Raw genomic sequence first — 18,261 nt, forward strand, 5'->3', positions numbered from 1 at the left:
GTTGTTAGAAATCATTAGGAATGGGATAGAAACCCAGAAATCTCTGTTCTGTTGTGTATAATATCAGTCTTATCTGTGTGCAGTTTAGTCCTCTCCAAAGAAATATATCAGCACTAGAAAGAATATGGGTAAGAAGTGAAGCTTTCTCATTTAAGGAGCATATTAGAAATTCTCAGCCTGCAAGAAAGAAAACACAGAGGGGGATACAATATCAATCTTTCAAATCATGAAAGACATGGAGAGATTTTTAACTGTTTCAAAATGCAAATAGGAGCATCCATGGAAACTACCGGCTTGCAGTTTCAAAATGAGTGCATGACAGTGGTTTTCTCCACAACGTAAAATTAGGATGCAAGACACCTTGCTGCAGAGCTTTTGAATTCTGAAAGTTTACACCGGTCTAGCAAATAATCAAGCTAATTCAATTGAAAAAAAAATCAGTCCAAACACAAAGATGTGACTTCTTACTCAAGAAAACCTTGGACAGAATATTTTGGAAGATAGGCAACTTTTCTCGACAAATATCTCTATACCTTTTGTTCATATTTAAGTGACCTGAATAAAGTACATTTCATAATTCACCAAAGAATTTTCTGAACTCTTGAAGTCAGTGTGCCTTGCACTAACAGTATAGTGGAAGAAACTTGGGAGGTCAAGGTATAGGATTAACTAAACGTGAGTTGCCCTTGTTTGTAATGCTATGCTAAGAATGACTAATTTAGTTCCAAAATGAAAATAATAGGTGTGATTAGGTATTCATTCCACTAGTATTTATCTTATATGCATGGCAAGATCATTCTAATGTTTTCAGAAGCACATTCCCTCTTTTTATACTTGCTGAGCTTTGTTTTGCTTCAGGTTTGTATCTTGACTATTGTCTTGCCATTCATTAGTGCTGACAGATAACTAGTATAATTCATTCTGCACCTGGGTAGAAAGATTAACTAGAGGACCAGTTGATGCCCTTATTATGAATCAACGAATCTTAAGGGTTAATCAGACATTACTGGATGAAATTATCTGGGCTGATAATCTAGCTGTGACTAGATTGTCAGAACAGTATCTTCTAGCCAGAACATTAGAAGAGCTACAGGTACCCACTTTCAGTCCAAAATGAACTTCAGAGGTTTAATCTCTTGTGATGGCTGTTAGTAAGTCGTAAACTGAGTAGTTATAAGCAGAAAAGGACCTTGCCACATATGAAGAAACTAATATATTTTGTATAAAGTAAAGGTTAAGAAAGCCTAGTCCTTTAAACAGGCAATTTAAATATTAGATGACTTTGTAAAGTCAGGGTCATGCTGGCAAAATTCTGCTTTTATAAGCATCACATCTTCTCTAGTGAACTAGTTGCTTTCTGATGACTTGTGTTTGTGATCTGTGCAGTTTGATGCCCATCTTTTTTTTGTCAATCTTTTTTGTGAGAGAGATGTTGCTCAGTCAGCCTACCATTAGAAAATAATCTCATATCTAGTATATTCACAGGGGTAGAGAGAGGATCCAGATCAGAATAAAAATTTTTTACATTTACATTTTACCTCTAGATGGTGATGGTTAGTTGCAGTTTCTTTAGTGCCTGTGAAGCAAGAGGATTATTGCAATAATACGATTTTATCATATTTCTGAACTGTAGATTATCTTGTTATTTTCCGCACACGTATGGATTCCACTTCCCCATGAAGTGTACAGCAAATGGCATTAGTCATGCCTTTTGTTGCTGTAATTACCAAGGGCTGACACTTAAGATAATGAAACCAAGATTTCATGATTCTTAAAGTGATATCAGTATTTAAATGGCTACTTGCAAATCTGCCTTGTTTGCAAAGCAGTCAACATTTTAGATTATACCAAATAAGATTAAAGATAAACATGCTAATCAGACAAGACTGTTGCTATTTTCATATGAATAGGACTCTTCTAAGCTTATTATCAATAAATGTTCTTTTCTTACAGCTTTTTTTATTCCTTTGACTCTCTTCAGTCTTACTGTAAGTCAACTAACCTTGCTTACTTGACGGATACCTATTTTAAGAATATTTATTTTTATATTACTTTAAACAATAGTCTGCTTTTTTCTCTGTACTTCCTCTGTGAAGGAAGAGCAGCATACCTTCATACAAAGGGGCTATTGACTGTACCTGAATGCTTCTGCGTGGAGTGAGTAATTTTCACAGAAATGCTATATGAATGAGGTAGAGGAGAACAATTCTCAATACTCCGTAGCTTTTGAGGGGGAGAGTGCCCACCAGATTCTTTGGGTGAGAGGTGAAACAGTGAAAGCACAGTCTGAGATCTGCCAGATGTGACTGTTGACCTTTAATTTATACATGAGCCAGCATAGCCTTAGTATTTCATCAAGGCTGGAAGTCTTAATGACAGACAATGACAGACAGTTCAAATAGTTGCAAAGTAGGCAGCAAATGACAAAAATTAAACCCAAGTTTCAGTTTCATTTCCCTTGTATATGAAGAATTGGATTACTTTAGCAGCTGCAGCACTAAGCAAGCAAAAAGAAGAAAGAAATAGTCTTCTAATCATATTCCATCTCAGAGCAGCTTGGGGCAAGTAGAGAAAAAGATGGCCTAGAATGATGGCAACAATTTGAGAGAAAAATATGGCTCAGGGCATTCTGAAAGAGGGTGGTTTGAGGGTATATAAGCCAAAAAGGTTGAGTATCCCACTTTTTCTATAACTGAACCTGAGGATGTGTCAGAGAAGCATAAAAGTAGGTAAAGGAGAAAAATTTCTGAATAGATGGGATGGAGGAAGTTTACAAAAATGAGATTGTCCTTGGAGACTTTTATAATTTTGAAGGAAACCATAATACAACTTGACACATGGATGTTCTTATGGGAATACTAATCTGGATGCAAAAAATACTAGGAAAATAGAAGTAGAATTTCACTTTTTAAATTATTTAATATCTACTTAAGAAAAAAATATTTCTATCCAATAAATATCTAGAATAAATAATAGTTACCTTATTTACAGGCTGATTGGTGAGATATCTTCCATTCTCTGTCCAGAGCACCCCAAAATACTCTATATGAAGAAAAAGCCAGCATTTCTGTCATTTTAACTGTATTCTCTTCTGCAGAAACTCACTTCACTGCAGTGGTTGTCATGCATTGCAATGACTATGTGAGTTCAAAGTGCACATTTGTAAAATGGTGTTAATTATTCTGGGCACACTAAATAGTATCTCACCATCAAAAGAAGCTAATTATGTTATTGAGTGAAATCTTCTGTGCTGATTTGTATTAAAAATAAAAAAGATATTGATTGCAGCCAGCAAAAGTGTAGACACTGCTTTTGTTCTTTAGTGTCTAGTCACTTTAGTGCTCTTTTGGTGATCAGAAACAAAATTGTGACTATAGAAACACAGTGAACATAATCCTGCATGTATGTAATTGAGTGGATAGACCAAAAATGCATTATATTTTTCTGTTTAGTAGAACATTAGCTGTTTTTAGCATTCATGGTTTGACGTGCATTCTCTCATATTTGACACTGTATTGTTCATTTTTATAGTATAAATATAAAAAAGTTGAAGATTTAACATAACAAAATGTGCTACAGTATTTGTAATCTTTCTGCAAGCAGATAAAACGGTCTTACTGAGATAAAAGCTTGTTCACTTTAATTCCTATTATGTCTCTGTACACAGGCACACAAAAACAAGCTCATATCACAGCTGAAAATTTTCATTGTTCCGTTTGGTTTTTATTATGCAGAAATTCTTAAATTGGATCATTTTCAAAGAGAGAACTTAACCATACATGCAGCCCTGCAGCTGTGTCAAAATACAACTTGCATTTGTATTCATTTCTCACACAGCTAAGGTAACTTCGGAGAATTCAGCTTGAATTTATATTCTAAACAGAATGTAATTATCTTGAAGTGAAGCCAAGAAATGTAACTGGTTCTTCCTGTTTTGCTATATATATCCCCTTTTGAGTCATGCTTTTTACTTCTATATGTTTTGAGTGCAGAAACAATTTTGATGGAAGTTTCCTAAATAAGTTGACATACATCACTCCCCTCAGAAAAGCACACTATGAAATAGGAAGAAAAGGTAGTTTCAATCCCTTGAAAACAATTATTTCTTAAAATGAAAATTTTGATCAAAACCTTTTTAGCATTCATGAATAATAAAGATATAAGTTAATGTTGGGTTAGTTTTAAGAATTTTTAAATGTTATTATCATCATAAACAATATTTGAGGAACACAGCAAGTAGCAGATATAGAAGCTTATCCCAAGACATGTCTGCTCCACTGGTGAAAATAAATGCCTTTTCTTCTTTCCACAGAAAGACTGCTCAGTGATTTTTCTTAGATTACTTTAGAAATACCGTACAAAAGTACTGTCAGTTTTGAGTTTTTTGAAATATCATGGGTTATACGAAAGTATCGTAGTATCTTATGATTAATTTAACCAAATTTTAAGTTAGTAATTACTTGGGAGTTGATACAATGAATATTCCAGGCTTTTATAATATCTGTAATGCCAAACTCAATAAATGTAGAGAAGTAGTAGATACATTTTTTATGTTAACAGGTTTTGCTTTGTAGTTCAGAGAACTGAAATTGTTTCTCTTGTGTTTCTTCTCGCCTTTTTATTATAAGGAAATTTAACAGAGAAGTGTTGTGGGGGTTGTTTTGGTTGGTTTGTTCTTTTTTTTTCTTTTTTTTTTTTGTGGGTTTGTTGATTTTTTGTATGGGAAACTTACTGGGGATGTAGTGAAAATGATAAACTGGGTTAGGCAGTTGGAAACTTTTAATGCAGCTAAGACTTGTCTCCTCTTACTACTTCCAGCTCTCCATCAGTAATTCTGAACTGGACTTTTAAAGTCCCTGTCTTGTGCTTGATATTCACTCTGTTAGCTGTAGCAGAAGATGATGTCTTTTTATGCTGCTTAATAGATTACTTTTTCTAACAATGAAAAAGAAATTAGCCTTATTGTTAAGATTCGTAAAAGATAGTGTGGATGACAGTAGGACTAATGTATTTTAGAAGATATTTTTAGTAGTTTAGGAGATAATTTGACAACATTACAAGTGTTTCTGTTTGGACTTGGTATCAAATTATGATTGTATTATGATTAGTACAATACATAGTTCCTTAAGTTGGTCATTTAAGATTAAATGAGAAGGGTTTGAACTGAACTTAAAAAAATTTCAAATTCTTTCAGTTTGAACTTTATCATCTCCTTGCATAATTTTTGTTGGCTTTTCTAATCCAACAGTGTTAGAACGAGGGTATGAACATTGGCAGTCAGAGGAGCAGTCTGTTCTATGTAATTTCTTATTTGTTCCAAGCTTGCATTGTCCTCTCTACAGGGAAGAAAAAAAAAGAGGCAAAGTTAAGGACATAGCATCTCCTTTCCTGTATCTTCTCCCATCCCCCTGCAATGTTCAAGTTGTCAGTCTTAGAAGACACATAAAATCCATTTAAGAAGTGTCTCGTTCATCAGTTTATCCTGCTGAGTGCTAGCAATATGCTTAAGGTATATATGTTCAGTTAGCATGAGTGGGTTTGATTATTAATTTTCTCATCTTTTTAAATCTTAATCTGTTCTATCTAAGCAGATAGTCCTGTATCTGAAACAAGTATTCTCATCTTACAGAAACATTTTATAGCTTCTCTACCAGGAACAGAACTCTAGCAAAAAATTAAACCATCTGTAATTGTTCACGCCTGCTTTCCTTTTCCCTGCTGTACCGAGTAATTAATTGTCACAGTAAAACCATCGACCAGTGGTACTCCAGAACAATTTAAAGTGTTGTGAAAGCTGTCTTTATATTTGCTTTTAAATGAGTCAAGCTTAGCTGAGTTAACACTCAAAAAATAACACTGTGTATTTGCATGTTGTGTGTTTGTATTCATGCTTTCTGGATTTTCTCTACCAAACCAGTTGCTAATTTTTTGTTTTCACATGCTTGGACACTGATTTGAAAGGCATGTGCAACAAGAGGATCTCCAGAAAACCCTTTTCTGTTAGTGAGAGGAAGGAAGGTAGAAATACAGTAATGCAGAAATAATAGGTTTTCTCTCACACCCGATTTTTTTTTTTTTTTTGTTTAACTTTTTTTTCTCTCCTTTCCCCCTGATAATGGATAGCTAGGTACCATATGTCACAGTAGTTTCCTTGGTGTAGATGTGTCTTTTTTTACATTCCTTATACTGCCTGTCAATTTTTTTTTCATGCTTCTGAGGAAAAACTATGACCTTGTCCTACACAGGGCTGATTCTTTACAAACTTTCCCAGTATTTCTTACATCCTTTGAAGCGTTCTGCACCTGAGCTGCCCTTAAGTTCTCTTGTATTTTGTGCCACTGAATTTTGCATGTGGTTTAGTAGAATTTCACTGCTCACCTTCTGTTAGCATTATTCTCTCCCCTTATGCCATTTTTCTTGCCTCTTGAATGGGACATGGACTCACAGGGACTTTAACTTCTAGCCTTACGTGACTAGACTAGAGTAAACCCAGGCAGTTTTATATTCAGGATTTACTTTGTTTGATTTCCCAACAGAATTTGCATCAAGTGTCTTGAAATACCTTGGCTTGTGAATGGTATTCCCTGTTGAGATAATAGAGCTTTAAACGTGTACTACATTATGAAATTTAATATGCCATTCATACTCTATTATATGATTGTCAATAAATTCAATATGGCACAGGGCTCCAAACGTTGCATTTTCATTTCTGAAAACTGAAAACTGTCTAAAAGAAAACAGTATCTATGTAAATAGAGGAACAGGAAGAAGGTCTTTGAAGTTTTATCTAAGAAATTGATCTATGTTTTTGCAGTCCTTAATTTCAATTATGGTGTGCTGGCTTCTCTAATTAGTTAACTAGGGGTTACACCTTAACAGATAATATTGAACTGTGTGATTCACCAAATCACATGTGCAAAGATAACTGCTTAGTTAGATTAGGATTTCCCTATTAAATAACTTGGTTTAAAATAATTTAAGCTTTTTTATTGTCGCACATGCCCCATAGGGAAGCAGAAACATAGATCTTGGGAGTGTATACAAAAACTTAAATAATATGCTTGTTGAAGAAAAAATAGGCAGCAAGACAGTTTAGAGCTGGGTGAATAAAGAATATTTAATATAGTTTTTGCTACATTAAATCAATTTTATTGAAATTATGCAAAATACCTGTGTTTCATATTTCCCTTCATTTTCCTTCTGAGGTGTACTAAATTGTTAAAATAGATGCTCTTGTAGATGTTTATCTTGACTTTATTTTCAAAATGAAAAAGAAGTCTGAATACTTCCTGCAGACTTGTAGTAGTCCCATCATTACACTATCTGAATTCTTCTTGGGGAAAACTAGTTGACTTTTTGTGTACATATGCATTTGTAATTCACACAATACCCTGAATCTCCTGTATTCTTAAATGTGCTTATTTTGGAATTATAGTATTCATTTCTTGTCATCATGGTGCAACATGGTCAAGTACAATAATAACAAAAAAATCTGCTTTTTTTTCAGTTGAATCCAATATTATGAATGTATTAACACTTTCTATAGTGAAATATTATAATTTGGCAGAAGTTGCATGGCATTTGCATGGTATATAGTATTCTGTTGCAAAACAGAATCTTCCTATAAATTTGAGAAACTAGGTGTCTGTGTAAATAGACTGTCTTCTTAAAGACCAGGACCTTAAAGGAAGGGAGCATAAGCTGCTTTTGTGGGAGAAAACATTTACTTGACATCATTGGATCTCTGAAATACCATGAGTCCTTAGTAAAATATTGTTTTTTTTCTGACAAGTGGCAAATCTAGAGGAGAAGGACCATATTCATGTTTCAGTCATCAGGAAAATCACAATTCAGTGTTGGGATTGGCCATATCAAAATCCAAATTATTTTTTTTTTTTAATAATATTCACAAAAATACAATTGCTACTGCCCACTCTTTGTGTGATGGTTGTTGGTGTTGTTTTTTTACATTGGCATTCTCCTGATGGTTGCCTTACTACTTGCTAAATGACTGTTTCTTATTTGAGAAGCAAGACAGTACTTTTCCAGCTTAATTTGTTATACAAAATTGCTGAGATTATTAACACACACATGAGAATGAATGAACTACAGATTTCACAGAAGCCAAGGAAAAGGTCAGTCTGGATCTTGAGTTTTATGCTTGGTTTATAGTTTCTGAATTGTGCTACTTCAGCATTCTTTTAAACCATGGGTTCATTTCTGTAGAGGGAAGGTTATTCCCTAGTAAGGAATGAAGTCTCAGCTCTCTGTAAGTATATTTTACTTCTGCATGAAATTTTCCCAGAGAACATGAGTGTTTAGCGTATAATTGGTAGTATGCTCATGAAATAGAGTGGCAAAGAAAACCAGAATCACAAAAACTACAGCTGTGTTAAATTATACTTAATGCCCTATACAAGCAGAAAGAATGAACTCTGTTTATTTTCCAAACAATAAAATTTCTAGTTTAGTTTTCAATGTCATTTTTTTTAGAAAGTATATTAAGTTTCATATTGTCAATAAAATTGTTTTGCAATTCTAATGCTGCAAAGCCAATTTGCAAAGTTGAAAAACTGTGCTGAGTACATAGAAATCAGCTTTATAGTGGTATTAAATTATTTTTTCCTTTGGTCACTGGCTTGTAGAATATGCTGGAAACAATGGTAACAGAAAGTGGTTGCCACAGCGTTGTGTTAAAATGAGCAAGCTATGTTGGTCTTGATTAATGCAGTAATGAGAGAAAAGAGAGTGAAGAAGGAAGAAGATAAGATTCATGACCTATACAACTGCAAATATAAGAGAAGTATCTATGGATAAGTGATCCTGGAATGTCTCTACCATTGCATCATGCATGTGAAAGCATTGAGCCATGAAGCTTTAAAGAGTGAAGGAGGTATATTAGTTCAATGGTTTGTCTTTAAATGACTACCTTCCATGTCTGTGTGTTGCAGGTTTATATTAGGATAAAGGATGATGAATGGAACGTTTATCGAAGATACGCAGAGTTCAGGAGCTTGCATCATAAATTGCAGAATAAATACCAGCAAGTGAGGACTTTTAACTTTCCACCAAAGAAGGCCATTGGAAACAAGGTACTTAACTCATGGTATCAGTAAGGGTTAGGGAAGAAACCTTTCGCATCCACACATGAACAAAAAGAGGTGACTATAGTAAGTATTTTTTACCCCTGATAAACAGTATCTGCTATTTATTATACAGACTTTGCCATCATCAGCTGCAGATTTACTGGTAATGCAGTTACTGCATTCATTTTTCCACTCACTGAAATAAAGCTTTTTATTAAGTGAAATACTGATGACATACATAGTAGAAAAATGCACAACCCCCCCAAAAAAGTACTGGATGAGGTATATGTAAAATGTAATCTCTACTCCATTCTTTTCAATAAATGCCACCAATGAACACTGGTCACTAATAAAATATTTCTGTAAATTTAAAAAAGTACCAGTCTAAATTCCTTAGACTTTCTGTACTGTTAACAAACTTGTTTCAAATTCTTTGAACCAGCTTTTTAAAGGCATTTGGGTGCTTAATTCCCATAATATGTGTCTTTGTGTCTTAGCTCTCCTGTTTTAAAATGGGAATTTCTGCTTCTTCCTATCATATAGGGATTTTGCAACACATACAGTAAAGATAGTAGTATGTGTGTAGTAAATATGTAGTCTTACGTAGTTTAGGCCTTAATCACCCAAGCTTCAAAATGTTCAAAAGCTTAAATACATGTTGCAGTATACATCACAAATCCAGTAAGGCTTGAGAGTTGATCAAAATAATTTTTCTTTACAGTGTAGGAGTGATCTGAAAAATTTAACTATCACAAATAAAATATTTGAGATTTAAATCATGCATATGACTAAAAATGTGACTTATGACTAAACTGCTGGGTGCTTAAATCAGCATTCCTGATATTGATCAAATTTTTAAACTCTCTTATATGGGAGTTTCTCTTTTTATTTCTTATTTTTTAAACTGAGTCCTTGTATCAAATATCTAAGTAACACCAACCAAAGTGATCAATGTAGTCATCATAAGAAAGCTGACATAATGACTAAAATACTCAAGGATCTTCATGACATTGTATTTGGCCTGAGACTGCATTAGTACATTTATCACTAAAATGCCAGAATCATGCTAATTATATCTGTTGCAATTTTGTATATGATAGAAAAAAAAATCATCATTACTAATTCATATGAAGGAATGCAAAAATTTCAAAAACATGTAGAAAAAAATATTATACATTCCTTAGTGCCATTCAGATGTCAGTGAAAATGGATTGTGGATGTTTAAAAGATAGTAACTCTGATCTGACTTCTGAAGTGATTTCTGAAGTGTTCCTTAAAGATGAGTAGGTAAGCTTGGCACATGTGATATGAAATGATGAGTAGTAATGCACATTATCCTGAAACAAGTGGTGGTAGTAGTGATAGAAATATATGTGGGATTTATCAGTAACATCTCTGGGTCTTTTTGCCTGGCATAAAGCCCAGATTTAATATAGTTGTTCATTGCTTACTAACCTAGTAAGTGAAAGTACTTATGAAAGCTTTTGTGCTTCTTTTCATATATTAGAAGATCATGCGTCTTTAATTTAATTTTTAGTGGAGACTTTTGTAATAGGAACAATATATTTCTTCTTTGTTACATAACTAATTCTCCTTTTTTGAAGTGATGGAAAATCAGCCACCTCAGTGAATTACAAAAGCCTTCTTTTAAGCTTTTTTTTTATCGCCTTTCATCCTTAATTACTTTAAATACTAATTGAATTACAACTTCAGTTGCACAATTGATGCATACAATATTAACAGTTGAGCAACTAATTTAAAAATTTGCATCTCTTGTGCTTTCAGTGCTTTAGTTTTGGGCTAAAATTCTACCTTAATTGTGCATAAACTCATGGTCGCTTTTTGTCAGAGATTTTCTGAGATTTTCTCAGAAAAAATCTCTTTTATTTACAGTAAGAAATGGGTGCCATCCATTGCACTCTTAAAAGACTCCTATGATGATAAGCCAGCTGTATAGTAAGAATTGAAAAGTCATTATACTTCTGGCTTCCTGTTGTAAATAGCTTACAAGTGACCAAGTGGCACTTTCACATCAGCTTTGCAGGAGTTGATTATCACACAGCCTATTTCCACAGCACATTGTGTAGGTAAATGTTTGTCCTCTTAGTGGTGTCTGTACCATGTCATAGTATGTATTACATTTAGGAATATTGCATGGGCTTGTGCAGTATGGTGGATTATGCTTCAAGAACAGCTACCCTGTAGATCCAGCAAAACTAGTAGCACCTTGGAACACATTGGCCTGTGTGATTGACTGAAACATGTTGGTGGCCTTGAGATGACTTTCCTTTCCATGATAGAACAAGTTGAAGTCAATGGAAGGTTTAAAAATTAAATGTAAACTTAATTCATGTGAGAATGTCTTGGGATTATCTGTGGGTCTCTCTTGGAAATGGCATCTGTCTTCCCATGTCTCAATTAATCAATATAATCTTAAATCAGTGCCTAAACAGTTGTTTCAGTAGCTAACTTCTGCTAACAATAGTATCTCTATTCAGTTTACATCAGTCTGTGGTTTCCAAATCCTTTGCAAATCCTCGGTGTTACTAGATGCCCAAATAATGTATTGGTAGAACACAGTCCTTCACATGTAAAAGCCTAAAAATTACTATTTTACAGCTTTTGGAAAATGTTGATATGTTATATCCTTCAGGTCTGTACCTGGATGATGTTATTCATTGCATATCTTCAATACATTGTTTGGTACTGTGAGGCTAATGAAAGTGATATGCTGATTCTAAATGTTAGTGGCATTGAAAGAGGGTTTTGCTGTAACTGATCCCTCCCTTGATACCAGCACTATGTTTGGTGTTCAGTCTTATCTTTTGAGGTTCCCTCAAAGAGGACACCATGTTCTACAGAATGACCTAGACCCACTACTGCAGTCACTTAAATGCTAACCACCATTTTGCTGTGCAAAATATTGAGCTCTGAGGAAGGAACTTCACTAGAAGAGAGTAATGTTGAAAAACCTGTGGAGAACTGTTAATTTTCACACGTAATTTTCCTGCTTATGGGAATAGAAATCAGGGAGATTAGGTTCAAATGCAAAGTTGCAAAGTTTGACACAGGGAAAATGCAAAAAGAAAGCAAAATTTCAGCTGAATGAGGATTTTTAAAAAAGATAAAATCAAGTATTAATTATTACATAGATATAGTAATCAAGTAACAGTGAAACATTGAAATAACAATTAAAAAATATATTAAGAATATTTCTATTAATTCTAATGATTATGTGTTCAATATGGTTTTGCCTTTCACATATTTGCCATATGTTGGGACAATTCATCTTAATAGTTCATGTTCATGATCTTTCAGCAAATTATGCATGTAGGATTAGAAACTAGCTTTAATGTTTGAGGAAACAATTTTAATATACAGAAAACCAATTAGCAGAAAATGAGCAGAGAAGAGGAAAGGATACTCCTTTGGACAAGTGCCTTTTTTCAACTACAAAGAAGAGTGTATATTTGTATTTCAGGTTGATAACCTTATTTGCAGTGTATCAGTTTAAATATTTGAATGTAGTAGGTTAGAACTAATCTAAAGCAGTGAAAAGAATAATTTGATTTATAAACATTGCTTTAAATCTGGACAGAACAGATAATTACTGAAGGAAAATATAACAAGACTCCATGTATTAAGTTTCATGTATACTACTTGCCATGCTGGGTATTTTCCACTAACCATCTTTCAATGCAAACCGTTGCCAAAATCTTTATAAGCAGCTCCTGCAATAACAAGTGATGTTCTTCAGTGCATCGATGTTTTGTTTGAGTGAAAACAAGAACCATATTTGTTCTTTTCCGTTACGTTTATAAGAGAAATGTCATAGATTTTTGTACCACTTTTTTGAACTTGAGATCTTTTTTTTTTTTTTTTTTAAACATACAAATTTGAACTGTATTTTAACACTTGAACTGTTTGGTTTGAGATTTTAAAACATACTCCTCATGCATCACCCTGATTTGTGGTGTGCTGAGTATTTTATATGTAGGTATATATACCAAGACCAATTTCAGACTGTGGCTTTCTTGCATGAAATAGATTTTTGCCTTTTAGCTAGCCTCTGAGTACTTTGGATCATTTGAAGTCATACTTCTATTATCACAAAATAAGTCTTTGTGACTACTGCCTTCATGTCAGGTTCCTAATGCCCAAAGGACTGGTTTGGTTCTGTGAGCCAGCACACTCTTAAGTTTCTTGAAGAGAAATTTCCTATGATCATAATACTTGATTGCAAAGGGATCCTTTTATGCTTTTGCATAGAAATAATAGCTTGATTTTTTTCATTGAAGATGAGCCTTTACATTTAGCTTCTCAACCTTTTATGGTGATGTGTTGGTGTCTCACTTCTTGAAATGTTTTAATGGTTAAGTAATAATAGACAATTATTTACAGGACTTATTCTGATTCTTTGGATATTGCAATGTCCTTAAAATCTCAGTTTCTATTTCTGCATTGGGCAGATTATAACACTCAAAGACTGGATTTTAGAAATACAGCAAACATCTAATTATGTGTCCTCTTGCAAGGGTATGGTCCCAATAGAGAACATATCAAAATAGAAATGGTTCTTAGCTTCCACTGAAGATGTGAATTCGGTGATTGTCTTAGTGTGTAGAAATTGAATAAGGTAACTTTCCACGGAGTGCTGACTTGACTGCATGATATCCTTTGCTTTCCTTTAAAACATCGGATACCCCATATGGAAAGAATACACAGCACTTTCCTGAGCTTAGAAGAGAGTGACTTTGCCATGACTCCTTAACTGCGCAGAAGAAACAATACAGAAAGCTAAAATAAGGATTCTGTCTTGAAGAAAATGTTGAGAGTAACATCCTTGGTGATTTTTAGCCCATGGAGGTGAGGTCTGTGAGCTGTTTCTGTAGTCATAGCTTGTTTCATGCCCAAATACTGGTTTGATAAGGTGAATGCATCCCTCTCACCTCTCAGTGACTAAGCTAAGTTGTGGATTATTTTGCGTATGTAACAATTTTAAAAGTTTATAACTATGTATATCTTAAAAGTTATCTCTTTGTATATACATATACACATCTGTATACATATACACATCTGTACACATAAGATGACATCAATGTCACTATTTAGGCTTGTATCTTGTAGTTCTGCAAGTTCTGTTCACCAGGGACTTCATTTTTTCTCCCATTTGTCAGTGGAAACTCTGCCTTTGCACCAGCAGTGCACATGGCTTCCTTTTTTTTTTTTTTTTTTTCTTGCCAGCATAGCAGCTTTTTTTAATCAGTCTCTGATCTCTTTGCCTGTTGCTGAAGATAGTGAAGATTTAAAACAGTCTGCAGGGTAACTATTTTAGGATTGAAAGGCATACAAGGAAAAGATTTTATTGCAACTAAAAGAAAACAATATAGCTTATGTTTTATAACTAGAATGTTCATTTTTTAAAAAAAAAAGTTTGTCAAGTAAAGAGTTGTTTGGCTGTGTTTATATATGCAAAGTAGTTTGAACACGTTTAGAGTTTGAATTTTAATATTTTTGCTTATAAGGTTTTCACATGATGCCACTGATGTGTAAACCTTACTATGTATTTGTTATTGTAAAAAGTTGGTCTGCCATTTTGGGTCTGCAGGACCTGTCAATACAGAGACAAGTTCCCTTTTAAAGCTGCTTTTCAGACCAGGTGGTGGAGAGACAAAACTGCCCTGGGAAAGGGATAAGAGGAGAAGGAGCAGGAGAGGAGTAAGAATTTTTTTTTTTTTTTTAAGGAACCATACCTCCACCCCTGAGTTTGGCAGAAAGAAGCAAGGGAAAAGGCTGCAAGGCTTTTCATCATGTATAGGTCAAGGAAGCATTGCTGCCCTGGGTTATGTTTCAGAGTTCGTGGCTGAGCCCTAAGCCAGACTTGTCCATAACTCTCTCTGGATTAGGGACAGAGGTTGCCAGACCAAGGCATTTCCATGAAGATTCCAGTACTGGATCTTCAGCTTCCCCTTTTTCACTTGTTTTCTACTGTCTCTGTGTCATGAAGTGCTTGTATGTCTGCATGTATCTAAGATACAGTTCTGGTGTTTAGGATTTCTTGTTAACTTTTGTAAAAGTAATTTTCTGTAGTAAAGAGGAGAGTACCTGCTACTGGGTTGTGCTGAGGAGACAGGTGAATTCGTCGATGAGATAGCTGTTTTGGGAAAAAAAATTCCACTTTGGTAGTATTTTTCAGAGAGCATGATGCTACATAATTTTCTTATGAGGTCATTCAACAGAGCCGTTTCTGCCTCCTCAGGACAAAAATTTCAGTGTTTATTGTCCTATGCTCACTACATTACATAGTACCTTAGGTAGTTTGTATACAGATACTAACACAGTATATATTTTGCTATTGTCAGCCAGTGAAACAGGGAGATACTCTCGACAGATATTGATGAGCATTCACGACTGAGAGAAACAAGTAATTAAACTTTTTGCATCTTCCAGATCTGGAGAAGGGCCTGTATTCATACTTTTTCCAACTTGATTAGTATTCCAATAAATATCTCAGACCATGCCATTAACAGAAACACTCCCAGTAATTCTAGACTGACACAGAAGATCGTGTTCATGGTTTAAAGGAATTAATTCACAAGTTGTATGCGTATGTCTAATGTACATTTTATTACCATCATAGCAGATGTGATTGTAATAGTTAAGGTACTGTCTGTGTTTGAAGTACTTATTTCAAAATCAGAAGTGTAAGAATTCCTGTTTGACTAGAAATAACAGAAGATAACAAAAGAAATATGGAATGCTTGCAAAAGAATGATACAGAAAGAATCTTAGGGAAGGAAGTAAATTCATTTTAGGCTTGGGTGTTTTTGTGTCCTCATTCAGCAAATCACCTCAGGCCATCCTAACTTTTAATTGACTTGCATTGATATCAGAAGTACAGATATATGTGCTTTTGTACTTTAGAGGGTTTAGTAGCTCATAGAAACTATCCTTCATCAGATTAGTTTGTCAAAGTCATACTGTCATAGGGAGCTGTTACTTAGAAAGCTGAGAAGAAAGCAAAGCTTCTAGCTAATGCCTTTGGGGCAGCAGGCTAAATAATATTTCTTGGTACTAAGCTTTGATATCCAATGTCTCCAAGTAGAATTAGGAGAAAATTATGACTCTCTGATGTTTCAGAATTGGAATATGTTATTAAAGGAGAAAAGGTTTGGAAATATAAATCCTTAAGATATATATAAAGAATTTTAATTTAAGTATTGCTTTCATTAATACTTACTTAATTTGGTTTTTGGATGATGTAGTATAGGTGCTTAAATTCTATATTATTTTTGATTTTCAAAGTGGGTAGATTGTAATTTTCAACCCTCTTAGTGTACTTAGCTGGTATATTGAGTTATATTCATATATAGTTTTGCTGTGTGGGTTTTAGAAAAACTGTAGCCAATATAAATTTGACAGACATGCTTGTGCTGTAGTATGCTTAAAAGAAAAGAAAGTGACCTATCTATACTGTCTTCAGATTGAGAAAGGAGCTCAAGTTAATCTTGTATGTATAGCCATATACAGTAATTCTGTAATGCTTCTTTTTTTTTAATGACATTCTAAAACCATAAAAAAATTTTGCCAACTTCACAATGTTACTGCATAGCTGGAAAGTCCAGTTCTCCAAGTATGAGCTTTAAATAACTGTTGAGTTTAAATTAATACAATCCATTTTTCAAATAGGTAACTTAATTGAAGTACCATACAGATAGAAATAAAAATAATTTCACGCTTGGCATAATTATTAAGGCTTCTAAGTCACAGCACACCTTTTCTGACACTGTCACCTGCACACTGAGGGGGACTACAGAGTATTTGAGATTTTGAATCCTGATCCTCTGGGTTTTCTACTGTTTTTTCTCTGGGAAAAGACTGCAGTTGATGGTTTATGTATGCAGCACTCAGATAAGCATTCTTCTTAATTCCCCTTCTTTTTGTCATATCACTATCTAAGACAATAAGTAAGTCAGTAGGAAATGATTGGCTTTTATATGGCAATTTCTTTGTAGCAAACACTTCGTATTCGAGTTCTGTGGTATGAAATGTCTGGGTTACCTGAAACTCAGCATGCAGGTTAAAGCTAGCACAGTGTGGAGTAGTGTGGTTACTTTCAGTGGTTTAATTTAAAAGGTAAACAGGTTGCCAACTTGTACTTTGCCATCTCTTTCAGAATGTGTCACTGAATTAATGTGTTTATTTAGTGTAACATTTTATTAAAGTAGTGAATTGAGTGTTTTTTCTTTCAAGTTACAAAAATTTGCTATTAATTGTTGTTTAGGCCAGCATGCAGTTGGCCTTCTGGGCTGCGAGCACACCCTCCTGGCTCATGTCCAGTTTTTCTTCCACCAGTACTCCCAAGTCCTCCTCCACAGGGCTGCTCTCAATCCATTCATTCCCCAGCTTGTATTGATACTGGGAATTGCCTTGCGTTTAGCCTTGAACCTCACGAGGTTCACACAGGCCCACTTCTCAATTTTGTCCAGGTTCCTCTGGGTGGATCCTGTCCCCTAGGTATGTTGACTGCAGCACTCAGCCTGGTGCCTTCTACAAACTTGCTGAGGGTGCACTTGATCTCATTGTCTATGTCAGTGACACTGGCAAATTCTAATCTTGCTTACTCTATAGCTTTTTGGGCAGTCACCAGAACAAAACATATTCAGTGTTCATTTTTTTTAAAAATAGAGGAAACTAAATATTGAATGCTTCAGGTCATGTGAAATGCCAGAGAAACTTCCTGCATGAAAAATCTGATTCTCGTATTGTACTATATAAAATATCTTTACGTGAAGGCACTATAAATGATGGGCACTTGATATCCATATTCCTCATTCAGCTTTTACTTTAGGAATCAGAATCGTTCTATCAGAGTGTATCTAAATAAATTTCTATTCAAGGGGCATCTAATCTCATGAGTGGGAGTAAAGTTCAAAGACCATCTTGTGTCCCACTGCTGTTTGGCAGCTGGGATGGTAAACTGCTTTATTAAGAAATTTTTCTGATTTGTCCCCCCCCCATCATGCTTTTGCTTGCTAGAGTCACAATAGTTCAAATAAGCATATTTGGATACTGTTAGCCCACAGGTGTAGATAGTAGCAAGAAGCTAGTAGCCTTCTCACAGCTCTTTGGATGTCTTAGATGTTGCTGGTTATCAGCAGTTAAAGCAGGACTG

General features: G+C 34.5%; 1 protein-coding gene across 1 annotated transcript in view; it reads left to right on the forward strand.

Moving 5' to 3' along the window:
* Positions 1–18,261, forward strand: part of SNX29 (sorting nexin 29) — a gene marked incomplete at its 5' end in the record, with an annotated part of 113,785 nt that overhangs the window by 62,517 nt on the left and 33,007 nt on the right. The window contains one exon of the mRNA XM_008938282.1: positions 8,952–9,092. Coding sequence (XP_008936530.1) covers positions 8,952–9,092 — 141 coding nt within the window. The remainder of the gene's footprint in view (positions 1–8,951; positions 9,093–18,261) is intronic.

The sequence above is a fragment of the Merops nubicus genome, unplaced genomic scaffold (genome assembly GCF_000691845.1).
Source record: "Merops nubicus isolate BGI_N331 unplaced genomic scaffold, ASM69184v1 scaffold8424, whole genome shotgun sequence".
NCBI classification, from domain to species: Eukaryota; Metazoa; Chordata; class Aves; order Coraciiformes; family Meropidae; genus Merops; species Merops nubicus.